The sequence below is a fragment of the Zootermopsis nevadensis genome, unplaced genomic scaffold (genome assembly GCF_977971745.1).
Source record: "Zootermopsis nevadensis isolate Lab colony 2312 unplaced genomic scaffold, Znev_1.0 Znev_ptg000012l, whole genome shotgun sequence".
Lineage (NCBI taxonomy): Eukaryota > Metazoa > Arthropoda > Insecta > Blattodea > Termopsidae > Zootermopsis > Zootermopsis nevadensis.
The window spans coordinates 4,895,972-4,923,283 of record NW_028259144.1 but is presented as its reverse complement, the minus strand read 5'-3'; the positions used below and the strand labels follow the sequence as shown (position 1 = coordinate 4,923,283).

Below are 27,312 nucleotides of genomic sequence, written 5' to 3'. Positions count from 1 at the left end.
TTAAGTTAGGTTAGGTTAAGTTGGATTAGGTTAGGTTTGGTTGGGGTAGGGAAGGTTAGGTTAAGTGTGTTTAGTGGATTTTGTAGGTAACGTAGCGTTTTGAAAATTTATGGGACGTTTTGACACTTATGGCCAAAATTATTCACGTCCTTACAGTACGACACGCCTAGTCACGCTATGTGACGCTTCCTCACGCTTGGTCAAGTTTTGTAAATATTCGTCAATTTCGACATTTCTGGCCACATCTCGTCACTCCGTTACAGTATGTCACCAGTAGTCACTCTTTGTCACGATTGAGCACGTTGGTTACGCTTAATCACACTTCAAACTGTCGTCGTATTTTAACACTTATGGTGACATCTTTTCACACATTTATAGGAGGTCTCGTATAGTCACGCTTTGACACGCTTGGTCACGTATGGTCAAGCTTTGAGAATCTTCGTGACATTTGGACACATATAGTGATCCTTTTCCCGACGTGAACGCATGTCAAACGTAGTCACCCGTTGTCACGCTTAGTCACGCTATTTAACGTTGGGGCACGCGTGGTCACTAAGTAAAGTTTAAACACTCTTATGTTATATTACGTACGGTTGGGTTAATCTTGGTACTTTGCAAAACGTTAGATGAAATTACGACAGGTTAGGTTAGGTTAGGATGGTTGGGTTAGGTTAGGTTAGGTTGGGTTAGGTTAGGTTAAGTTTGGTTGGGGTCGGGAAGGCTAGTTTAGGTTATGTTTGTTTAGTGGATGTTGCTGGGTAAGGTAACGTTTTGAAAACTTTTGTGACTTTGTACACTTATGGCCAAAGTTAGTCACGTATTACAGTACGTCACCCCTAGTCACGCTTTTTCACCCGCTGGGTCACGCTATGTAAATATATGTCAAGTTTCGACACTTCTGGCCACAGCTCGTCACGCCGTTAGAGTAGGTCTTTGTCACGCTTGAGCACGCTTGATCACGCTTAGACACTGTAACCGTCCGTATTCTTTGAGTTCAAGTCAATTGTTTCTCCTTTATTCTACATTCGATCCCCGTGAGTGATCCTGAGTACCCTAAGTTAGCCGAAGCAAAAACCGAAGAAAGTGGACGGTTAGAACACACTTTTCAAATATTCGTCGTATTTTAACACTCATGGTGACCTCTCGTCATGGATTCACGCTTTGTCACGCTTTTAAAATCTTGGTGATATTTTAACACATAAGGCGTCCTTTCGGCGCGCTTTCAAAGGAGGTCACGCCTGTCGCTAATATATTTAATATATATAATTGAAGATATCCCGGCGGTGCCAGAATTTATAACTTGTGTTGGGCAAGGCCATGGTCTAGGCAACACAGAGTTTTCCTCCGGGGCTTCCCCGGTTTCTCCGTGGCATCCCAACAATTACTCCATACTCCATACTCCATACACACAGAAGAAGGCAATGGCAAACCACTTCTGTATCACCTGCCTAAAAACATATATATGAACAGGTCCCAGTCTGAGAAAAGGATGGAAGATCCTGTTCATAATATGTCGCCAACCTCCTGTAAAGGAGACGGCGTAATAAAGAATAAGAATTGAAGATAATGGAGTGGACAACACATTTGTAGTGATGAATCGAGTAATATGTCAGGAGGCGATTTTGTGGGAGGAGTTGAAGAGTTGGGAGAGGACAGAAGAGTTGTGAAGAAAATAAAATTATCTAATACTCTCTGTAGTGTTATTTTTCTAGTGATGTGTAGTGTAGTGAAATCGACTTTCCTGTGTTACATACCATGGTGATATTTTATTTGGAGTTTACTGTACGCGGCCTGCTGTCACCCCTTCCAGCAAACTTCTGGTAAGTGACTCATACCGAGGTTCCAATTCTCAAAGTTCAGCGGCCTAAAACGCTGGAACGCAGTATACATGCTATTAAGCGTTACCGTTTTAACGGTTTTGTATGTTGTGTTTCGAGATTGGCGGAAGCGGATACAGGCAACTTTATGTTGCGTATTTGAGACTAACAAGGAATTTTTTAAGCAGTAATATGGTTCAGTACTGTGGTGGAACATTACTTAATCGAGTGGTAATTATTGATTTGTCATTGATCGAGTACAATAAAAGCATGTTCACAAGGACAGGGTATATGAATTATGCACCAAAATAATTTTCCTGCAATAAGGAAAGATGACAGGTATTTGTACACCGCTGTACACTCTTACAGACTTGTATGCTTGTGTTTGTACAAGTTTCTGAACAGATACCACAAGGGGACGGTTGTGGGTCGTACACTTTCGTTTGTTACGAAAGTAGACAACCATCAAAGTCAAGTGTTGTGTTCGCATTCGCAAACTTTAAAGTAGCCGATTTGGATGGATTGTATAAATGTAATATGCAAAATGTATGCGACGAACAAAATTAGTTACTGATTGGGATGTGAAGAAATTAAGCGTGTGTTCATACTCTTATCTGTGGTTTCGTTAATCGGGTTATAGGCATCTTGTTGAACATTCAATCGGAAACATGGCGGCTTACGCTTCGTGGTTTGTATTTGTGTCATTCTTAATGATGATTTGAGGTTGTTCATACATGACTTTAATCATGGCTAGGTGAGTATGCAGACATAATAAATCATGCTACGTATGGTGTGTTACATTGTAGTTCTCCATTATTATTTTGCATAGTTCAGGTACTCATGGGACAATTTAAACACCATTTTTGAAATTTTGTAAGCTGCAGTACGACTTCACGGAGATATATTTTTTATTTGATGCGACTCGATTTATATTATAAAGTTATTTATACAGAAGGGAAGGTAAGTTGTATTTCGAATGTTGGTGGATGTTGCATTGTTAGTAAACATCCAGCACTTATGGGGTGTTTAAAGTATACACAGTGTAAAACAAATAGCACGATTACTTCAACCAGATTGGCTATTGTTTCATGACCTAAAATAATGTCTGTTGTAACACTGTTTGAACTAGCCCTTTATGGAAACTACATGTTGAATTTTTGGTTGGGCAGTATAGACTAAATCATACACCTGTTCTGATGGTATAGAAAGAGGACAAAGTACAGAATGCTATCTTTGTCCCCTCTTAAATTAATCCATAAAATGGAATTAAACCTAAAATTAATGAGGATATTTCAAGGGTAGGGTAGCAAGCTGTTGTATTTGTTTACCCATCAGATATATCTGTAGTTGGAAGGTTAAATATGTGTGTTCGAAACAGCCATTCAAACAAGTTGCTCATGGCCTATTTTGAAAATGGTCTGAGGGAAACTATAAGACATCAGAATTGGGATAGTTGATGGATTCAGATCATATTTTGATATTTCCAATTTTTGTTACGTAATTTATACCATTATAAAGTTATGTTCCTCATGTTATATCTGTTATCTGCTTCCACTGTGCTTGTGCAGGATTCAAGATGTGTTGGTTATGTGATGATTTTTAAATGAAAGTAACACATAAATTTTAAAATATGTAACATGGATGCTATCTGTTTTGACAATCAGGATTTCTTGATACGAGTGAACACTGTGTGCAGATTATTGAATGCCACATAGAGTTTAATATTTTAAAAATCATTTCTTTATTACCGGAATATTCCTTGGAATACTCTACAGTTGTTTCTCCATTAATGTGCCCTTAATTTACAGATTTTCAGTTTAAAACACTTAAAAGTATGTATCGTATATTTATGTTGATTTAGTTCAAACTTTGACATGATTATTCAGTCATTAACAGGCAGTGTGGCAGATGATGCTCTTGGAATTTATAGAAAGTGATGAATACAACACCCCGTAATATGTTAGCATAACATTTAACACAACTGTATGAACATTTTACATGATTAAAACCAAACAATTAGGGTATGATTTCATGCCACAGATGATGAAATTCTGGCCTGTAATGTGAGATGCCAGTATGTAGCTACTTGATCAATGGTATGGCCTTTACATGAGTGTATGTGTATAATTGTTCATTATCTGGAATTTTAATCGTCATACAGAAAATTTGCTGCTCAGTTACATGCTTTTCATGAATGCATAAATTGAGAAATTATTGCATTTCCTTCCATTGTGGTGACCAGTTGCTTTAGATCAGCTAGAATGTTTTGTGTAAATTGCTAGCAGTTAAAGTAAAATCCTAATTGTTTTATACATCTAAGGAATGAGGTAGATTAGAATGGTTTTGTTGGATTTGCTATTTGTAAGTAAATCCCTAATTCAGACTGTCATATATCCAGTCACTTTGTTGTAAAGCTTTTCCTTATGACTGTAACATTCTTCAAAATCATTCACAAGTTTTGCTGAAGTTTTGAAAGGAATTATCAACAGTTAGATAAAATAAATTCAGTGATTTCTTGGGTGGAGAACTGCCTTTGTCATTCATCATTTGAAAGCAAAAGTCAGTTGTCCAAGCAAGAAAATAATTGTTTGTATGCCAATATAAGTACATGAGAAATATTTCTTATGAGCCTTACTTCAGATTTTGCACTCATCTTGGCCAAATTTTTGTATTTTTCAGTATTTTATTAATATTACAGAATTCATCATCATACATAAAGTGGAAATTATGTTACAAGAAGAAGAAGATTACTGGAAATTACAGAATTAGCAGATGAATAGGAGGGAAATTGTTGCAATTTTGCTTTCTTGCTACATTGAAGACTGAGCAAATTAATCCAGAATTTTTATTTTGTTAATTTCTAGAGCAGGATTTATCACATTCCAGGTTTTGTTTTTCAGTGATGCCTTGCAATTACAGTGTGCCCTGGACTTGATTTTGAGGTGTATTTTTTGCTGTCTTTCTTTCATTATATGACTTGATTACTGAAGAAATTTAACATGTTCCTTTCTTTTGTGTTAATTAAAGACAGCTGATTAGGAATGCAGTTGACAAAGAACTGTAGTTCTAACTGATGGCAAGCAAAATGTCTCGTGGATATTCCAGAGTGTACAACCGCAAGTTGAATGCTGTCTCCCAGACAAGCATTCAGTTTGACAAACTATTCCATGAGAACAGCAATCGCCCCTCAGCAGCAAAGTCTGCTGGTACTGTGGGCAAGTGGGGTGTCATTTCGTGTACATCCCTGAGAAGTACAAATTTTAATGGTGAGTTTCAGTTGTTTCTGTATAATAAAGTTGAAACATTTTGCTTAGTACAACTTGACACAGGAAGGAAGAAAGAAGGTGTTTATTAGAATAAATTATATCATTAGTGTTAATGTTCCATGACTGTATTGCATATGTATTTTAGCATTTATCACATTTTTATGGTATGTTTGTTGTATGGATTAATCCTTTGCAGGTCGAAGAGATGAAGTTCTTAGCAACAAGAGAATGAGAATGGATTACAGCAATCGTAAAACCCCACTTCCCATCCCAGCAAAGGATCCATTTTCATTTGATACGGAATCTGATGGCTTGCAGAATAAATTATTAGCAGGAGGAGATACCTCTCCAGTGAAATCTGCACCTAAGCCCAAAAAATTTTTTAAAAGTCGAAACATTGACGTAATTCCTTCAGAGGAAATTAGATTGAATGCGTCTGTGTACATGGGAAGTAACCGCAGTACAGAGTCAAGTTATGGCTCACATGGGGGTAAAAAGTATGGGAAGGGAGGATACAGTACAAGGCTGCAGCAGTGTAACTCCTCGTCATCCAGCCAGTCAAGCAGTGGTGGGTCCAAGAAATTCTTCACATCTACAGCAATAAAGACCTCAGGTTCTGTTGCAAGTGCTGAGTCAGCTGGCGAACAGATAGAAGCAATGAATCTGTCAAGTCCTACCAAGGCCATAGCACCTCTAAGAGAAGAGAACAAACCTCCAATTGTGCTCAGGATATTCAAGGGCACTGCCCACCTTGTGAATGAAATCAAGGAACCATCAAGTGTTCATCAGCAGCCTGTGAAGCCATCAAGTGAGAATAATGTGCGAAATACAAGAAGAAGACACGCGGAGATTGGTGGGGAGTCTTGGTCAGTGTCAGCTCATGAAGGTAGTAAAGATAAATCATCGTACGTCAGTATTACTACATCACCAAAGAAGTCTAACAAGTTGGGGAAAGATTTGGTTGTAGTCCAAAGTCATAACACATCTGAGCCTGTGATAGTGGAAAAGATTGAATCACAAAGTAGTGACAATAACGAAGAGAAAGTGCATGTAGAAAAACAAGTTGTGAGGACTGAGGAAGTGACTAAACAGCATGAAATGTATGAAGGGATACAAACTATGCATGATGAAAAGGAGAACATTAGTAGTGAGGGAGTTATTGCCGAAGTTGAAATTCCCTCTTTGACGTACCCCACAGTGCTGAAGATTAAAAATGTAACAACAGTCATTCCCGAAGTTCCAGCAAACCAAGCCGCAGAGACAGAAGGTGTAACAATACCTGCTGAAGTACCTGTTTGTAATGATGTGAATAAAGATGATGAAGAAAAGTTGCTTAAAGCAGAGGAGCTTCTCTCCAGCACTTACGTTGATTTCAGTTCTGCTACTGAGAAGCTTTTGCTGACAGGACCAAAGGAGCCTTCCAAGGCAATACTCGATCATGATTGGTTCTCAGACAGTGAAGATAGCAACAGCATCGCAGATCAGATAAACACAATTGCAGCTTCTCAGGTAGAATGTGAGTCAGATTTGCAGGTAAAAGTTGTAGAGGAAAGTGTGGTTGAACAGGATAAGGGTGGGGAAATTGAATGTGTTGTAACTTCTCAGCCAGACGAAGGCCAGAGTCAACCAGAGTGTGAACACAGTAGTAGCAATAGTAGTAACACCAACACAACAGAAAGGACAAATTCACCTGCGACAAAGAAAGGGAGTATTTTTAAAAGTCGTTCTCTTCTGTCAGATGGTAGTAAAAAACGGTTGGCGCTATATAAACATAAGTGGGTTGATGACAAGGATGGTGCAGGAAGTGGTTCCCAACCAGGTACTAATAAATCAGTGTCATCATCTCAGCCTTCTGGAGGTACCAGCACTTATAGTGACATGGAGGAGGAATTTGAACCTACCAAACTCACCAGGGTTATAACATGGCCCACTGCTGGAGCAATTCATGATGATGATGTTGAGGCCATCACCAGCATCAGATGCAACAAGAAAGCCAAAGGAGTAAGCTTAAAATATCTGCATGGTTTGTTGTTAATTACAGTGAACACATTTTTTGAGATACCATGTTATTAATGGAATTCCTTGTTACAGTTTTACACAGTGGTTAGAAATGTGAAGAAGGCCCATCAAATTCAGGAATCTGGTGAATTCCAGGAATTCAATGATGATGTGGAATACCTTCTGGATGCACTTCAGGATAATAATCCCATAGGAACGAGGTATTATCATGCTCAGTAGAAACTAGGAATGCAACACTGGCTAAGGCTGGTGAAATGTGTGATTAATAATTTCTTGCTTTAACCCTTTTGCTGCACATTATTTTCTCACCACTTTACAGAAATATGTAATTTTAAGGTAAAAATGTGGAAGAATGTTTAATTTGTTTTTCCAAATGTAATATAACAACATTTCCTTACAACTTCAAATGCTTCAAACTAGGTGGCAGCACCAAGCTGACCAAAAATGTTTTTTATAGTGAATTAAGTCAAATGTCACAGCAAAAGAAGATTATTTCCTGATATGGTTTTAAGTTGAATGTCACTATGTAGTAATGGTTGCTTGTTTGACTTCAGTTGAATATTGCAGCAGTAGGGTTAAGTAAACCAAAAACTATTGATATTTCAATGACAGGAAGCATTACTTGCCTCTTTCCCAGTGCACATTTCTGAACCTAGGAAAGGATTCTATGTAATGAAATATAAGTCCCTGTTCTTGTTCTCAGCCACTTTGCTATTGGAAATGTTAACAGCAGTCATCTTTTCTTTGAATCTGTTTTTGCGGAACTCTCCTATTTGTTTGACATAGGTTAATCTTATGTAAAGTGTAAATAGGTTGGATATTTTATGTTTCCCTGAAGATTGTGCAAATGATACCAAATATGAAGATTTCTGTCTTCTGGGTTGTTGCGCTGTGTGGTCTGGTCGATGTTAACCAACGTTTCAGAGGTCATACTGCCTCCATCATCAGGGCGATGAGTTTGAAGATTTCTGTCTTCTGGGATGTTGCGCTGTGTAGTCTGGCCGATGTTAACCAACGTTTCAGAGGTCATACTGCCTCTGTCATCAGGGCGATGAATATGCCAATAGGGCTAGGTTTATAGGTGCCGGAATGTGAATGGAGTAGCCTGCCCCGAGCATATTGGCATATTCATCGCCCTGATGATGGAGGCAGTATGACCTCTGAAATGTTGGTTAACATGGACCAGACTACACAGCGCAACAACCCAGAAGACAGAAATCTTCATACTCACCGCTGTGAAAACTTCATATCTTATGATACCAAATACATTGCGTTAGCATATAGAATATTGTAATGTCTTAGTTATAATTGTAAATAGTATCAACAGTTTTATAACAGTGGTTAAAACAAGTTGATGAGTATATAATATTAATAATGATAGTATTTTGGTGCAATTAAATTGACCTTGAAAATTGATATTTCGTGCTTTGTCATTTTGTAGGTGCCTCTCAGCTATAACACTGGCTTCCAAGTGCATGGCTCCTGCCTTCAGGATGCATGTTAGGGCTCATGGAACAGTGGCCAAGTTCTTTCGTGCCTTACATGATGCCACAAAGGATCAGGTGAACAAACTTGAGTCACAGCCTTATCTAGAATAATTGCTCACTTAGTTGTTACATTTATTAGCTTTTACTGTAAGCATGTAGATACTGTTCTTCTCCCTGTCTTGTGGGTAAGAAGGAAATGAAAGTGTTACCAGTTTATAGTAACTGAAGTAACCGCCATGGTGGTCTAGCGGTTAGAACACTGGGCACTGGGCTTGTAATACTGGGGTTCTGGGTTCAATTCCCGGTGGTGCTCAGATTTATAACTTGTGTTGGACAAGGCTGTGGTCCAGGCATCACAGAGTTTTCCTCCGGGGTTTCCCAACAATTACTCAACTTTCATCTTTTCGCAAAAAGGGGGTCACAGCAGGAGTGTTAAATGTGGCTGTCCTGATCAAACCCAAGTACTGATGGGTCATGAATCCTGCTAACCACCAATGAACACCATGCTGAATGACGTATACTGGATACAAAAAAAGTAACAAGTAATTAAGGTTTTAAAAACTAAATTGAATTAAAGAAAATTAACCTGATGTGACCTGTCCTAACAACACTATCAGTGATGTTGTAGGTTGCCATTGGGTAAGTTTTGCAGTGTTGGCATTTAAGATTAATGCTTGGTTTTTTGCACAGTACATGTGGCATTGTGCTGTACCACAACTTTAATTCATACCTCATCAGGTACTGTTGAAGTTGTAATCATGCCCTATGTATGTATCCTATAATAATGTCTGTGGCGATCTTTATTAAGTTTTCATCCTTCCATATTTGTGAACTTGTGATTTATGGTTTTATTTATTTATGATTAAACTCTTGGTAAGACATTATCACAAATTTTCTTTGACAAGTTTCTTGTGAAGTTTCTTCTCAAACTTTGTGTTGATTCTGATCTGTCATGGTCTGCCTTGGTCATGTGCTTTGCTGTTCTGTTAGCAAATTCTTGTGAATTTTAATGTCATGGTGCTGTGCATTATGCAATTTTATCTGCAAAGGGATCTAAAATTTGAATAAAATGCAAACTGATAGCTCAGTAAATCAACTGACTACAGATTGGATTTATCAGGTTTTGATTCCTGACAGGTGCAGAGATTCTTCATGTCTTGAAGAGTGTTGAGATGGTCTATGCTTCCCATCCACTGGGTATCAGAAGTTATTCTTGAGAATGCTTGAAGCTCTATTTCCTTGCTTAGGCCAAAGATAACTGGAGCTATCATTTAGTGATCTTGTGGTAAATTGTACAGTATCATGTTAATTTTCAGAGTCTTGGACTTTGCACAGCCACTGTCATGTTTGTGCTCAGTCAGGATCGATTGAACATAGACTTGGATCGACACAGTTTGGAGCTGATGCTGAACCTGCTTGAATCTGATGCGAGTCATCGAAATGCTTTAGATGACTGTGGCATGAGTAGTACACAACTTCATAAAAACAAACAGAAGGTGCGAGAATTGTGTGCTGAAATCCAAAGTCAGGGTCATGCGAAGCATCTGAACCTTGATAACATAACGGTAAGTGATTTATACAAAGTGACATGATTACGCACTGAGCAGGTTGGTATAGCCATAATGCTATAGGTTTGTGTTTACAATAGACCCAGTTTGAATCTTGGTTTGGACACTTTCTGTTCTGACTGAGGGTTTTTACGGTTTCTCTCACTCTTTTCAGATGAATGCTGGTGTAGTGTCTTCATATATGACATTTATCTGTTGCCTGTCCAAGTCCCAATTTACTTACAATCCATTAAAATCTTGCCATTATATTTGGTTCTATGTAATCTCTGCAGATGAAGTAGCATGATAAAATAACGTAGGAATAAATCTACAAATTTAGACTTGTATACTATGAAGCTGTCCCGGTGACTAACTTTAATATTAATAAAGTTTTGTTGGGCTATCAGTCATGTCAGTTGGTTAAAATAAAAGTTTCATGGATCAGCTCCATCCCCAACATAAGGATCAAATTTTTAAATGTTGATTTTTAACCAGTTTACATGTTTGGTAGCCTGAGAATATTTTATTAACATTTAGGCTTAACTAGATATTCATTAGACTGATGTTGAGGGAACTATAAGGACAGTGACAACAGAAAAATAGAATTAGGAATCTAAATAATATTGTCTGTAAAGGACAGAAAAAGGAATAGTTCTAATTCAGTGACTAATGCATTTAATGTAGTCCTTGAAGGGAAGACTGCATTAATTTATGGTTCATAATGTATCAGTTTTTTGCATACTGTAGTTATTATGTTTCAAGTTTTGGAATCCTCTTTAATTGCAGGTGGGGCAGCTAGCCATGGAGACTTTGCTGAGTCTTACTTCTCGACGGGCTGGGGAATGGTTTAAAGAAGAACTGAGAGAACTCGGGGGCCTTGAACATATTGTTAAAACAATATGTGATTGTTGTCGTCAAGTTGATGACCATATTATAGAGTGGACTGAGCCTTTGCTTGACAAGTTGAGGAAAGTTGACCGCTGTTTGCGTGTACTTGAAAATGTGAGTATACATGCAGTAGTGGAGCATATTAAGGGTTGTAAAACAAGTGTGGGATTCAGCCATTTGCACATAGCAAAATATGAGTGTCAGTGGTTTAACAGAAGCGTTTAATCATAAATAACAAGAATCGGCAAGTTTAAATATGCATATTTTACTAAAAGAATATTGGTTAACTTTGACTTTCTAACTAATTCCATGGAGCAGAACTGTTTTCCTTGAGTAACTAATAGTTGTTCAGATAGTCAAGAAATTCCCTGCTTCTTACAGAGCCCAAAGGTTCATTTCTTTGTTTACAAGAATACACTTCTGATCCATGTTCTGAGCCAAGTGAATCCAGTGTACACACCTTTGGCTGAAGTATGGGAATAAGTTAATCCTCCCTCTACCAATTATTCCCATTCCCCATTCATATTTACCAGAAGTGTTCTATTTTTAAATTCCTTGTCGAGTACTTACCTGTTCAGAATTTGTGCCCTTTATGTAAATGCAGTCAGAACAATATTTTGTGTTTCTTTCAGTCACCATTTTTACTATATTTGCATGAACATCAGACATTTGATAGAAATTTTGATATAGATCTTATTTGATAAATAGTTTTTAACAGTCTCCTCAAGTTTTATCTGTATTTTGGAATAAGTTTTGTTCATTTGGTTAAATTTGACCTTGGCTTTATCAGGTAAAGATAATAAAGATGTGTATTACAGTCTTCTTGGTAATATGAAATTTAAAGTTTCATTGCAGCATCAAAATTCCTAATTTCTTTTATATAGGTGACAAATCAAAATGAGGAAAATCAACTGTACCTTTTGAAGTACGGGGATGGCATGTTGATTGACACCTTGAACAAACTGTATCGACATTGTGACTCTGAGATTCCGTTGTACCCAGTGACAATTCTAGCAGATAAAGTGTCTGCTGGTGCTGTGATTCGTGAGGTTTTGCTTGCTACACTCAAAGTGCTGATCAATCTTACACACGACTTCAATAATGAATGTAAGTATAAAGTTTTGCATTATAATGAATGTCATCAAGGAAAATGTATGTGCTGATCGAAAACTCATGCTGCAGATATAAATATTGATATGATTATGGTGACCTGTGGTCATCTCATCTATTTGTATGCATACGTGATATATCATGCTTAGCATTGGCACTTTTCATGTCATGTTTCAGAAGATAATGGAAAGAAACAAAACACCATAATGGAGACCCCATGACACACATGCACATACCATATCACTCATTTTCGTAATCAGTTTCCATCTAATGACATGGTTTGAACAGGAAGATATATTTGTATTTTGGAGGTGCCTGGTTTGAGTCTTGGCATAGATACGGACTAAATATAGTGATTAAGACTGACTGGCATTTTTCGTGGATTTCCTGCCATCTAGATGAATGCCAGGATAGTATCTTGAAATTAGCCATGACTGCTTCCATTGAAGTCCTTTCAAGTTGAGCAAATACATCCTTTCATTTTATTCAGCACTAAATAACCACTGCTGTTGATAGAGCATCATCAAACCATCTGCGAGCCTTCTCTATGTTTTGCTGTTAACTTGAACTTGAATCATGAAATTAGAACTAAAATTGTAGCTGCATTTTCTCCTAAATTAAAGATAATTTAAAACTATAGCCCAGAAAAGACTTGACAGAAAGTGACAGTTTATGATACCATGTCTGGGATTTGCTAATCTCTGTTTTACAGCATTCTTGATCATTAATAGGCTAAAAGAAAGTAGTTGTATAAAGAATACTTGTGTAGCTGAGCAATCTTTGGTGCAAGCAAAAAATCCAAGCTGAAAGAAGTATAAATGTGAAAAAGCATTGAGTGGAGAGAGTTAAGTAACTTTATTATACATAATGTGATGTACGCTTTTGATTATTTCAGCCTATGGTAGCACTTTGGTTGGAGAAAGAACGGGCATTGTTGATGCTAGTCTTCATCTTTTGTTGCAAGTACCAAATTATGTCCCAGAAGAGAAGAAGTTTGACCTACTAGTTTTGGTAAGAAACATCACTTGTTTAATTTTGTTACTGAAAATATAATTCTTTGGTGTGCGTTGTGGGCTTGTGTTATGATGTATGTGGACTAGCATGTGATTTCTAGCAGTGAGAAGGAACCTGCAAGTCTGCATGGTGTCACACAAGACCACAGTCTGTTTTCATTGCCATTAAAATCTCAAGTCTCATTCAAAAGTGGTTTATCCCATTCACATCTTGTAACTCAAGTTGAAATGAACACATTTCTTGAGATATATTCAATGGTTCATTTCAGATTTTTTTTTTTTTGTATTCCAGTGTCATAAAATGAAAGACTAAAGTGTACAAGAAATAATTTTACATGTTGATTTGCATGGGACTTTCCTCTTCGATTCGGAGTGAAGAATGTAAGATTAAGGGTGTCTGGGAACAATATTCTGAGCAAGATATTTGGGTATAGGAGAAATGAAGTGTTAGATGGCGAAGAATTACATCCCAACAAAGATTATGATGTGTTTTTCCATTATTTATGAATTTATTTATATGTATTTTACAGATTTATATGCCAGTTGTATTTGTATTACAGAAAGACGTTTTAGTCCTGTAGGAAAAATGGTGAATTTATTATGAGATAGCCATGAGCTGTGACATTGCTCACATGGTTAGTCACTTGCCTCTCATCTCATAGGCCCAGGTTTATGTCTGGGGTAGTCCATGTGGGATTCGTTGTAAACAGAGGCACTGGGACAGGTTGTTCTGTATTCTCTACAGTTTTCCCCTGACATGCTGCTCCATATCAACCACCTGGGGCCTGGGCAGTGGTTTTGTTAGCAGTTTCAGTTCCATAGAGACAGTTTTCCCCTTAATGACAGTAAAAACATTAATAAACAAGATTGTGAAATGTTTATCAGTACTATTGTCCTTTAATCACTACTTCTTCCCTATCTTGTTAAACAGAAGTATTCAACATTCCAGTTTATTAGTTATGCCACCATTAAAAATAAACACTGTCAAATTAAGGATTAACCTACTATCGACCTAAGCACTGGCACTGTTCATTATGTACATTTCAATATAGCATTTATTTTAATTCCTGTTCTAGTGGCAATATTATATATATATATATATGATAAACAGAAATGACTACTTGTGTTATTGCTTTTCTGTTGTTTCTCTTTGTCATCTGTTACAAGGCATATCCGATTATTCTAAAAACATTTTAGCTGTTTATTTGGTTCATTTTATGAAGGTTAGATGAATTAAAATGTCTGTGTGAGTTTATCACATCAGTAACTGGCTGTTTTGTCCATTACAGGCGTTGATATTGTTGATAAATCTTGTAGAACACAGCAAAGCCAACAGAAGATTACTCCTTGAAGCCAAAGCACCATCAGATCCTGAAACCATATTTCTCCGTAAGTTCATGTCTCATTTATCTTTAATAATTGCATGTGGTGTTTATGAAAAATGCCAATGAAGTTTGACTACCAGGAAAACTAGGTAAAAGGTTTCATTGTTACATTTTAACTCGGTGGGTTGTGAACAGAAATCCGAATATTTAACAGACTGTATCATGTAATGTGTTTCAAAGTACCAGGTGCCACATAGGTCTGAAACTTGAGCTAGAATAGCTAAGACAGTAATGTGATAGGGTGACTGAAATTGTTTAGTGGCAGGAATTTTTATTTTTCTCTTCACTGCTATGTGTTGACTGACTTTGGGACCCACCCAGTGTTCTGCCAAATGAGTAATGTGAACATTTTCCCCAGGGTTGAAGAGGTTGCAGCACAAGTTAATCACTCACATCCATTTAGTGCACTGAGCTTTGCCTCCACCCACATACATCTTCATGGTGTGGTGCTTACATATTTTATTTCACTCATGTAGTACATAGTATGGGATGACTGGAGGTTGGGTGGGCAGAGTTGGCATAGTTTTAAAATCACACTGCATATTACTGAAAAATAAGTACAGTGAAACCTCGAAGCATCGTTTTCGGCGGGGGTGGGAAATAAAAACGATAGATGCGGGAAAACGATAGATGCGGGAAAGCATTAAAAATTTTAAAAAAAACAATGTTTCTCTTTCAAAGTTACTTCTTTTTACCAAAAAAGTCTTTAATGGACAACTGGTTTGTCGAAACTTTACGTTTTAGACCAAACAGAGTACTTTCCACGTTCAAAATGTTTTCCTCGTCACGTTCGCTAATATTATGGGCATAAAAGAACGACTTCACTTTTGCCAATGCAGCGTGTGCTTCGGCAAAACTCGGCACAGCTTCGGGCTCGTATTCGTCGTCTTCCTCACCGCTCACACCCCCTTCGCGATCGTCACACAACTCATCAATCGTGTCGACTCCGCATGTAGCAAGCTCGCTGTCTACTGCCGCGTAGTCACCAAATTTAACCACGTCTTTCACGGCGCCAAATCTATTCCAGTCTTCGTGAAAGCCATCATGCTCATCCACACTGACGTTAGAGTCTGCTTCTGCGCGAAGTTCACACCCGTAGCCACCTTTGTGAAAACAATTCAGAACAGTTGGTTGGGAGACATGCCGCCAAGCTGCCACTGTGAAATGAATTGCTTGTAGCACGTCAATTTTCATGTTGACATCCTTCCCAGCATCCATTTCACATACAGCTGTTTGCACAAGGCGCTTTCTATACAACTGCTTGAAAGATTTTATGATGCCCAAATCAAGCGGTTGCAAGACGCTCGTGCAATTTGCTGGATACTGCACGACTTTCACATTTCGTAGAAATGTCGTGTCCTTCGGATGAGCGGCACAATTATCAACAAACAGCAAAATCTTTCTGCCTTGTGCGCCCATGGAGGCATCTAGAGAACTTAAAAACGCCGTAAAGACGTCTGTTGTCATCCAAGCCTTTTTGTTGGCGTGATATTTCACCGGAAGTTTTTTCATGTTTTTGAAACAACGCGGTTTTCGTGATTTTCCAACTACAATCGGAACCCGTTTGTCACTACCGTCACTGTTAACACACAGAAGAACAGTAATTCGGTGTTTTGCACGTATTCCCCCGTGGCAAGATTCACCTTTCAATGCCAGAGTCCTATCCGGGAGGGCGTTGTAGAAAAGTCCGGTCTCATCCGCATTATAAATGTCCCGCGGCTCATATCCCTCCAGCAGTGTTGGCAGTCTCTCGAGTCACAGCTCCGTTATTTCCACATCCACAGCAGCACTTTCGCCTTTCCTTTGTACTTGTAATAAAAGCATTTGTGAAGAAATTCACAGTGCACATGCCATTTGGCATCGCTGGAACGAAATATGAGTGCACCCTAATTAAAATCGTAAAATTTCTGACAATGAGCACCGCCATTCACTCCAACTATCACCCCTGCACCACTGTCCCCTCATTCCAAAAGGATCTGTGCTGGTTGGGCGACATAACAGGTTACCGCTACTGTGTATTCCAAAAACATTCTGCGTCTTTCGGTATTAATTTATCTCAAAACCCAGCATTTTAATTTCTCAGAAACGATCATTGCGGGAAAATTGTGGGCCGGGACTAAGATTTTTGAACGATCGATGCGATAAAACGATAGTTCGAGGAACGATAGAAGCGGGAAAATGTAACATTATTTTATATGGGATGTATTCGGGACCGAACAAAACGGACGATGCATCCGGGAAAACGATAGTTCCGGGAACGATGGATAGAGGTTTCACTGTATTAGCTTTGAAATTGTATATGACGAAAAAGAAGCAACTTCCATCCCATTTTTAAATATATGTTCCATGTATTACACACACCCAATTTTAAGAACAAATAATTTTGAAAAAAAACTGCATGTTATACACGACAAAATAGGGTACTCAAGGGTAGCTTTCTTTCCATTTAACTTTCTACCTTTATATGTAATGAAAGTAGATAAATGGAAAGTGGATTAATTGGTTGCATGGTAGCCTGCTCCGTGTCCTAATAACTTTTTGAACCAGTAAGTGGATTTTCATGAATTTGGTATGAACATCTTGCCATTACTGACTACTGCAGTCCAGTAGGTTTACTTATTGCAGTTCCTTGTATACTTTCTATTTCCCCTGACCTCAGCAACATTTTCTGTGTGTCATATCTAATTGTCTCCTCCTTTCCTCCCTCCCTTCCTTCCTTCAAGTTTATAGTTTTATTGTGGGTAAGCAGTACATGCAACTCACAAAATTTAATTTTATAGGGTACTGATGATGGCATGTTACAATCGGGGAACACTGAATTCTTGGACTATGTCCATCTGTGTTTTTTATGTTTTGGAAGCTGGATCTGCTTCCATCCTAAAGTTAAAAGTGATTGAGGTTAGCTCTTTCTATCGGACCCAACTGAGTAGGTGCCCCTCCGCACTTTTTAACTTGAGGATGGAAGCAGTCCCAGCTTCTGAAACGTAGTGCTCTTTTTAAAAAACACAGATGATGGAAATCATCATCTGTGTTTGAATGTAGTGATCCAGATCACAAAATTTAGTTTGGGATTAGAAAAGAAACTTATATACAGTGACTCAAAGGTTTGGCATATAGGAAGCTCTTAAAATGTTACATACTATAAAAATACTGTGGTGGGATACTACTTTAAGATAAGCCACACTTGTTTCATTCTGCATTTTCCCAGTTAAAATGGTTCACAGTCATCTTACCATTTTATTTTATCTTCTGTATGTGATTGAAAAAGTGTTATTTGGTAATGAAGGAAACTATTGGACATAGAGATGATTCTGTTTGTGCATTGGAGATGTTGTAGAGACTGTTCATATAGAACTTTTTAATGTAATCAGTTTCTTTTCCTGTTGCAGAAGAAGACAAGACTGCTGTTGAAGCACTTATTTCCTTGTTTTATGAACAAGAGGAACTTGCCAGGGTGGAAGAAGTGAAAACAGATGCTATCCTTGATGGCAAGAAGGATACTGAAGTACCTGAAGCAGAGACGGCAGCACCGAAAAGTTACGAAGAATTCATAGAGGAAACGGTTGCTAAATGTAAGCATTTGTTTTTATATCTGAGAATGATCTGAAGTTCTTTGTGGTTGATATAAGTTCATTTCACTGCATTTAAAGTTTATGTTTTAGGTGAGGAGGTTAAACGTGAGGCACGTTCTGCTCTGTATTTGCACGTAGTTCACCTGTACTGGTTATGCGTGACTGTGAATACATTGATTCAAACAGCAACTATACTAAACTTTTAACTAATTTAACCTAGATTTTAATGATGGTATTTTAGATGTAATGGTTATATCAGCATCACTTGATTGTCAGGAACTTATTTGTAGCAGTGTTGTGTAGTTCAAAAAAATTAGTTTCATATTAAGGTTGAGGCTAACCAGTATGTCACACAAGTGTATACATAAATCCCCCAACAGTGTTGCAGAAAGCTGGGCGCAACATGGAACATACACTAATTGGAGCATATGTTGGGCTTCTGCTAGGATACCTGATTATGGATAATAAGGTAAGAGAATTGCATTGCCCTGTGTGTCACAGTTAAGTAATTATTTTTTTCACTTGTGGTTTAAATCTTGGTGACAAATCAGTTATAACGACTGAGGTTCTTCACAGTGTTCTCTGTCCATGCAAATGCTGAAATTGAGGTGTATATGGAAGGATTATATTAAGATGGACTGATCTGGCTCTGGATAGGGTTTGGTGGCAGGCTGTTGTTGAATACAGTAATGAAAAAGGCAGGAATTTCTTTAACTTATGAAGGAATCTGCTTGATGGAGTTGGTTACTTATAACATTTTACCACTTGTGTATAGTTGTGAAATATCACTTTATGGGACAGACATAAATTGCAAGTATTTGAAAGAAAGTGGACCTGAGAGAGGGAGGGAATATATTAGATGACAAAAGACTGATTTGTGCAACTAATACAATGGGCATGACATGTTTTAGGGGATGGGATAAAAAGTATAGATACAATTTTGTTGGGGAAATCTGTTGAAAATGGTCACTTGGAAGATTAAGGAGGAGATGGGAAGATAATATTTAAAACGCATTTTTGGAAAATAGGTTAAATATGTGACGTGAATTGGGTTGAAATGGCTTCAGTTCAACCTAATGTTGAGCTCTGGTATTAGCAGCGTTGATCATTCATGATGTGTTAACAGAAAATTAATTGGATTCTTGGTTGATAAGTTAATATTAGATTTCTGGATTCTGAGTTAGGAAAGGATAATGGAGTGTGTAATATTTTTATTCCCAAAATAAATATCTTAAGAGAAAGAGCTGTATAATTATTGTATTATAATAAGATTTTATAAATAATGAACAGAATGGATGTTAACTTCATAATGCTTTACAGTTGTTAACCTTATCACTCTGTGTGACAGGAATATGAACTCCAAGTACGACAGTATTTGCCAGAGAAGAACTTCAAACTTATGGTGTTGGTACTGCGAAAAGTGTACAACTTCATGAACCTTACAGCATCTGTAAGTTTTTCTTTAAGTTTGTTGTTTTAATCTAACTCAATTTCCTTCAGCTGTCTGGCTGTGTTCTGAGCATTGTTATGTTCTTAATGGTGACTGTTCTAGCCTTTCCATCTTCAGTTTTTCCACTTACATTTGAAAATTGGAAGCAGAAGCTGATAACAGTGGTAGTAGCAGTGGCTTTGAAGATACCTTACTCCACTTCTTGCCACAAATGAATTTGTACAGACTGCGTTTCTTGACATAGTGTGCTACGAAGTGTAAATATGTACGTTTGTGTATGCAAGGCTCTGTATTATTCAGTTCTTACAAAAGTTGCGTTGGGTGTAGTGCCCTTTGTAAAAAAAATTTGGACTTCGTCCATTGTCTAGATTACAAATATAAGCACATTTCAGAAGCTGGATTTTGCTCCCATTTTCATGTAAAAAAGGAAAAGGACAGAACCACTATCTGTTGGGGCCCCCCGGTTTTGCTAACCACAGACCTGTTGCGATTTTATTCATAATTTAGGTGATGGATAATGTCCAAGATAACAGTTTTACAGATTACAATGTGCCATCATCAGAAATTCTCAGACACCATGTTGAAAACAGTTTCCATTGAAGAAAAGTATTTTTACAAGTAGTGCCCCTAAAAATGGACAAATTTGGTATAAGAAAACAAGTCAGTGGTAATTGTGAAAATAATATTAACCACAAACCCAGTAGAAGTAGGACCAAGCCAGGTAAGATTTCTAGTAATGGGTGTGCTCTTATTATAAATTATAGTTCTCTATTATTCTAATGTGTTGGAAAATAAAACCCCAAAAGGATGAGAACCACTGTACTAGACAGACATGCTCTGGCAACATGGACGTCATTATTGTGTCACAGCTCAGCTTAAAAGGGTTGTTAGATTGTGTCAGTAACACACTCTAAGATTTTGCTGTCTGTGGTTTTAGTGTCTTGCAACTCATACAATTATGGAGATTTATGTGCACCAAAACACATTGACCCTTTGAATTTGAAGCTTGTTTAAATTATATTTAAGGATTCAGTCAATACCATGTTTAAAGGAATAATCCTTTTTACAGCGAGAATCATATTAAATCCGTAAATAAATGAAGAGTTACTGATTATTAAGCATGTTGAAAATACAGTTAACATCGGGCTTTAAAGGGTTAATTTGCATTATCACTCTCTCCTCATTATTCTGGACAAACTGGCACGAGACAATCAGCTTGCAGGCCTCCACTTGCTTGGATAATTGGGAATGTACTGTAGATATTTTTTACTGATTTACTTTCTTTTTGCCATTTTCTGATGTGTCACTTGTTTTTAAGGCGGTGGGTAGCAGTCGTGGCATTGCACAGACAGAACGTGTTATCAACTACCTTGAGCAGTCCGATGTGCAAGCTACAGCCTCTGAAACAGCAGTTAATGCTGAAAGTGTGAATGTGAGCTTGGATCTAGAAACAGTCACAACCACACTGGTCAGTGACAGCATTTCCTAGTGGTTACATTCTTAACCATTTATCAGTGTTTGCTCACAAGGTCCTGTAAGGTACATGACTTCTTTTCTTCAGTTTTGGAGGAAGCGTTTAAGTAATGTCATGTTATTTATTAAGTACTGATGTGCTGTGATTTGAATGCGCAGTCTGGTGATTTAAATTTTTTGATGGGTACAGAAATACAGGTAATGATTTGATGACAGCCAAGCTTTGGTTTTTAAAGAAGACATCGTAAGCAGTGTGTATGGTGGTGATGGTATTTCCTGTGAAGGTTGGTGTTTGTGGACAGTTATGTTCGATGCAATATTTCAGGTTTGGAACAACTATTTATATGTAAATTGGTAAGTTCTGTCTGAACATTTTAATTTGGTGAGCACAATTTGACTAATTTTGTGTAGTTGTAAAAAACACATTATGCAGTCAGACAGGTGCAAATGACATTCTCAGGGCTTGAAAAATAGTGACATGTTTTCAGAGGCAGAGTTAAATTAGTAGCCTTAATGAAAAGATGGGTGTGAAGAAGGAGTAATTTATATTATGTTAGCTTCAAAACATTTCTCACATTTTCCCATGTGTTAACTGATAGATTGGGGTTCTGTTTTAAGGCAGAAGTTTTTGTATGTGAATAGTCTGGCACCCAAATTTTTCAAGCCCTGGATTTAACATATTAGAATTCACTAATTTGTCTATTTGTAAACATTGTGTCTTTATCTGATAAATTTACATGGAGTAAGTTACAAATTAATGTCAATTTATGGCAGTAACATTCTAAGAGAATTTACAGCAACTTTAAGTTACTTTTTTCAGTGTGAAATCTCACTACTACATACTTCTGGGAACCTTGACTTTTTCCAATTAATTCTTAGAATTGCGACATAAAAACTGATGAAGTGGGGGGGGGGGGGGGTAGAAAAGTAATAGTCTATGCCTTTAGCTGTCAGTCATAACATTGGGGTGACAGCTTGCTTTATGCTGCCATTTCTGTTATTTGGCTGTAAGCAAGGCTTCTAAGGCATGAAATTCTTTCCATTGCACATAAAAAGAGAATAAATTTATTCCATGATAACATTGATGTGCAAAATGTACTCTTTAGATTCTTAAAATTTCCTGAGTAATGATGAAATTGGTGACACAGTAGAGTACTCCATACTGAAAGAATTTTTCAATTTAATTTTTTGTCAAGGATTAATTAATTGTATGTGTGTGTATGTGTTAATGTGAAGTATGCTGTAATGAGGTTTTACTGTAATGCACTGTAAAATATTTTTTCCGAGGAAGAACCAAAAATAGTGATGGTTGGAAGTGTAAAATTCTTTATTTTAGATCCTGATCATAAAACATATCTACTGTGATGCTTATAATGTTTTTATTTATATGCCATCATAAATACAGTTTCTCTCAAAGAGGATTAGTGCTAAACTAAATCTGAAGGTTTATGGCAATTATATATCATTAACTTTCTGGACATTATCTTGAATTTTCAAAAAGTTAAGTCTGAACAATTAAAATATATCCCATGCCATTTTGTGGAGGAGCATTAAACCTAAAACAACAAACTTTCTGGGTATTATCCATTGTTCATTGTTTATATTTTAATTGTTCAGACTTTATTGTAGACCAGTTTCCAAAATTGTTTTCTGCAGAACCCTGATGTCCTACATTGTAAGATGAGAGATTCTTCAAGAAAAGTTTCACGATGGTAGTTTCTCATGTTTGCCCCTCTGTAATACTGATAGGAACATTTTGTAACAAAAACATTCAGAGTTGTCTTATCTTAGATTGTGTGATTGGATTGTATGATAACTTTTGAGAAAAGCCAATTGAATTTATACTGTATTTGAATCAAGCATTTTCTCCAGATATCAACTTTTTTTCAACAGTTGATCGGTAGTGTACAGTTGTTTGTCTGCATGTAATTTTAGCTTCCATATAATAATATAAATATCTTATAAAGGACACATGGGAGATTGTGAGTACATTTACTTTGAAATTTTGCATACATGCATTACCTAGTGAATAATGAATATTATATTCATAACAAATGCACAAATTGTTCATCATAGTTAAGTACTGAATACATTATTCTAATATTTACTTGTTACAATATAACCTTGTCATACCATGCCTTATATAATGTATTTGGGTGTGCTGCTCTTACAATAATGTCCCATAAGACTTCTATGTTTTATTTCATAGCACTTAATCTGAAATATGTATACAGCTATTTATTCAGATGCTTGTCCTGCCACATTTTGTTCTGCTCTGTGATTTATAGGTGTGCAGGTTAAAGTCCATAGTCCTCTATGAGTGGGTACATTGTATTACTCTTGTACTGTAATGTTGTCTTGGAGTTCTTTTATCGAAGGGTGATATTGTGCACAGGAGCAAGTTTCACTTGAGACAGAGGAAGACGTAGAGTTAACATATATCTGTCATACTAATCCTTGTACCTACTCTGTGTCTGAGGAAACGGAAATCTCGCATAGGGTTCAACACATGCTAAATTAAGAAGGGATGTTGCAAGGATCATAGACTTTGTACTCATAGCTGACTCCTCATTAGTACACAATTAACAGGGACATGCCGAAAGAAAAAAAATTATACAGTCTGAGAAAAGTTGATTATCAGTGACCCATGTTTATGGACCAGTAACAGTTGGTGGTTTTGCCATTCACAGGGGTTTTCAAGAATGTTACCCCCACAAATGGTGAGGGTGTGCTGTATTACAAATTTTCTTTGGATTAGGTATCGCATGTCTCCATAGCTAAGCCATTCAAGCTCCATATGCATTTCATTCCTTAATCCTTTAGTATGGTATCACTTTCACTGCACATTATTATGCTTCACCGGCGAGCACCATCATATTAATTTGCCACCTACTGCATGCCCTATATAAGGCATCCACAACTCACTCCAATACACATTTGCAACTTCATTGTTTATTGAAACAACATTCGTTGCAGCTCACACTCAAAAGCCAAAGTTATATATTGAACTCATGCTGTGAAAACTTAGGGACAAAAAAATTACCTTATTTCATCACATTGTGCACCCAAAATTTTGCTGTGATATTAATAAAAATTAAATCTGTGTATATTTCTTATATCCTGTTTTTCAAAAATATTAATAAAAAATGAATTTTTTTCACCGAAATCTGAAAGGGATAGCAGCAAGTATAAAAACCACAATAAGTGGAAAATGTACTCAGTTCAGTTCAGTGAGAATAGCTGTCATTGTTGTATATCACATGAACTGTCATGTGACTTTGCAGTTATGCAACACACAAGAAATTTTACCATGCCAACACACCATGTGACATGAAAATTGAGGTAATAAATGCGTTATGGACACGACTCATAAAGCAGAAATTTTCACCCCTACATATCTTGTGGTATTAACATTAACTCACTGCTGTGAAAACATCAAATCCTACTTAGTTCACTATATGGAGAGATGAGAAGCATCCAAATTCAAGCACCTAAATGCAGTATGCTGACACATGCAAGATTAAAATTGTGCTAGGTTTCTTATTTTTGCCTTTCTTCTACTACAATAAAATTGTTTCATAATCAGTATGTAGGATTTGGTTTGGGGTTATAAAATATATTGATTATATCAAGTATGCAGTTGAAATTATGGCTGATTCCAAGAGCAGATTGCTTTTATCTTTAGCTAATCTTCCAATATTAATTTGCTGTCTCTTTTGAGAGTTACTGTTCTGAGTGAATTGAAGCTATCCTGGCAGACTGTTATGTACCAACATATGTACTGATTATGTGCATCACAGGTGTTGACAATGATTTGATAAATTTGCAACAAGGATGTATCCAGTACGTCATGAAATATAAATGCATTCAATTTATTTGGAAACATGCAATATGTTTTCATTATAAGTGACATAATGCACATTTTATAATGTCCAGTCCTGTGTGTTTTATTGTAAAAGCATATAATGTATAAAAAATGTGCAAGCACAAATTTAATTTTACTTGGTCATCAGATCTGCCATTGTGGCTGGACATAAGCTTTGTGCTGATTCCGAGTCAAGAATTGTCTGAAGGGACACACTTTCCCAGCCATTCATTAACACATTCATTGCAAGTCATTGCTCAGTGTATACATATTCAAACATTCGGTTCTAGAAGTTCTCCAGAGAAGTGAAATTCTTACAAAACAATTGTGCTGTTGATATCACACACTGGAGGTGTATTTTTAACCCAAAACAAAAAAACATATGCACAGCACTATGATCGGGTTTCATTAAATGACTCGGTGAATAATATTTTAATGCAAGAATGTGAAATGTTACACATGTTGAAAAAAGTATGTTCTTTAGTGACTTCCTTTATTTATGGTATTTAAATAAAGATACTTCCAAGGCACAAACCCATGCCAGTTACAGAGATGTGGTTCACATTTAACTCTTTCAAAGAAGAGCGATGATTATGTATTATCACCTGCTTTAATTTTCAGTAACTTGAAATTTCATTCACAGAATGTATTTATGATTTTAAGTTGATTATTAGTAAGAGACATAGTCTTGGTACTGCAGTCTGAAATGGCTCTGATGCACTTCATCATGGTGGTAGATGAGTATGTAGCACAGATGGAATGATGATTGATAGGGGAAAAATGAAGCACTCTGGGAAAAACCTGCCCTTAGCTTGAAGCTGGTGACTAAATTGCTGATTTATGGCACAGCCTTTTTAAACACCATTAACCAAAAATATCTGTAACGGAAATGTGGAATGTTCTCGTGAAGGCAGGAGTCGACTTTAAATTCTCAAGGTGTAAAGTCATCCCTGGTCGTGAGAACTCTTGACACAGACAGTTTGCTTCCATTTAATTTTGAAAGATGTATTGATATCTGCATATATGACGTATCAGTTTCTATAACTCTGCTTTTTGTTCACAGAGTGTATTATGGATTTTCTTCTCAGAATGAAGAGCAGTAATTCTCCAAATAACACAAATCATCTGATATTTGTATTGTATATTTACTCTGAGGAAAGAATTTACTTTAAAAATAGTTTTGCCCTTGTAAATGTTGAAACCCTATGGCATTGAATGTGTTGAATGACTTGGCTGCAGTTGTGTACATTTGTATTCTGTCAGTCCAAGTGTAAAGACCACATGAAAGTGTCAACATGTGAGTTCTTAGGACTGATAAATGCTTCTGAATGTACTTATTCTCATCAGATTTATATTTCTATTCAGAATGACTAAGTTATCTGCATATACATGTATCAATTTTTATCTAAAACACATTACCAGTAATATTGAAACACTTCTATAATTTAGCTGTTGAGGATAAGCATGCACACAAATTTCATTTTTCCACATTGGGTGCTAGGGTTAGAGGGCAGCCACAATGAAGAACCCTGAACATACAGTATTTTAATAATTGTGATGGATGAGGGGTTGAGGTATTAACACATTATGTATTGTCAGTACTTTTAGTAATTACAATTTTTTAAAAAAATTACATTGTGCTTGTTTAAAAACAACAGTACCTGACCATCTGGTCTCATTTTCTTCAGAAGAAATAATTTATTAATAGGGGAAGGTAATATAATTTATTTTTGTTGTATATCCACATTTATATTTTACAACACACCATCACTATATTATTGTACTGTACATAATCACAGAATTATAGCTGGTTTCCCAGGTTTACTTTACTATGAAGAGCAATTGAGCTAAATCTTCTTGATTACGTAGGAATCTTATCTTTAAGCACCACTATACTTTTGCAACTTAGGGATATATGTAAATTGTATATGTTATTTCTTATGGAATTATTATTTAATATTACATGTCAAATGTTTATAAACATGAAGAGGACTGTTTAAAGGACTGCATTTCATTTAGTCATCTGGGTGCTAGAACATATTTTAAATATTGACATTCTATGCATGGAGACCTGGCTCTTGGTATCTGTCAAACCTATGCAAGAACCTGCTTCCTTCATTCTGCTACAAATTCAGTTTATGTAATTCTTCATATGGAATTGTTTACAGCATCCATGTAGGTATTATATCCTCAGAAATCAAGTTTCTTGAAACTCATTATATCGAAATATGTACATGACAAAATATTTCATTAACTCTTTGAAGCTGAAGCTCGTCTAAATTGTTCCTAAAAATTCAGTCTGTATTTGAAACACAACACAACACTCCATTGGAATGATCAGTTTGTTAAGGAAATAATGACTTTACTCTGAGAATCATGTGAAACCTATAAATACATTCCATTTGCAAAATTGAGAGCTA

General features: G+C 36.7%; 1 protein-coding gene across 3 annotated transcripts; it reads left to right on the top strand.

Annotated features, from left to right (window-relative positions):
- Window positions 1-1,935: 1,935 nt before the first annotated feature.
- wapl (cohesin release factor wings apart-like) lies at window positions 1,936-27,306 on the top strand. Of its 3 annotated transcripts, none has more exons than XM_022085716.2 (14): window positions 1,936-2,048; window positions 4,845-5,083; window positions 5,280-7,084; window positions 7,175-7,302; window positions 8,544-8,664; window positions 9,906-10,154; window positions 10,923-11,138; window positions 11,909-12,131; window positions 13,030-13,145; window positions 14,437-14,536; window positions 17,922-18,104; window positions 18,485-18,573; window positions 19,453-19,554; window positions 20,873-27,306. In XM_022085716.2, the coding sequence occupies exons 2-14, from the start codon at window positions 4,891-4,893 to the stop codon at window positions 21,041-21,043; spliced, it is 3,696 nt and encodes a 1,231-aa protein (XP_021941408.2). In that variant the 5' UTR covers window positions 1,936-2,048; window positions 4,845-4,890; the 3' UTR covers window positions 21,044-27,306. The 3 variants fall into 3 exon arrangements, with proteins under 3 accessions (XP_021941408.2, XP_021941406.2, XP_021941405.2); XM_022085714.2 differs by lacking the exon at window positions 1,936-2,048 and adding an exon at window positions 2,212-2,505; XM_022085713.2 differs by lacking the exon at window positions 1,936-2,048 and adding an exon at window positions 2,213-2,571.
- Window positions 27,307-27,312: the final 6 nt, after the last annotated feature.

Coding starts and splice junctions, on each gene's coding strand:
- wapl (XM_022085716.2), top strand. CDS start 4,891: ATGGCAAGCAAAATGTCTCGTGGATATTCCAGAGTGTACAACCGCAAG. Junction 7,085..7,174: donor GCAACAAGAAAGCCAAAGGA/GTAAGCTTAAAA, acceptor TCCTTGTTACAG/TTTTACACAGTGGTTAGAAA. Junction 19,555..20,872: donor TCATGAACCTTACAGCATCT/GTAAGTTTTTCT, acceptor CTTGTTTTTAAG/GCGGTGGGTAGCAGTCGTGG.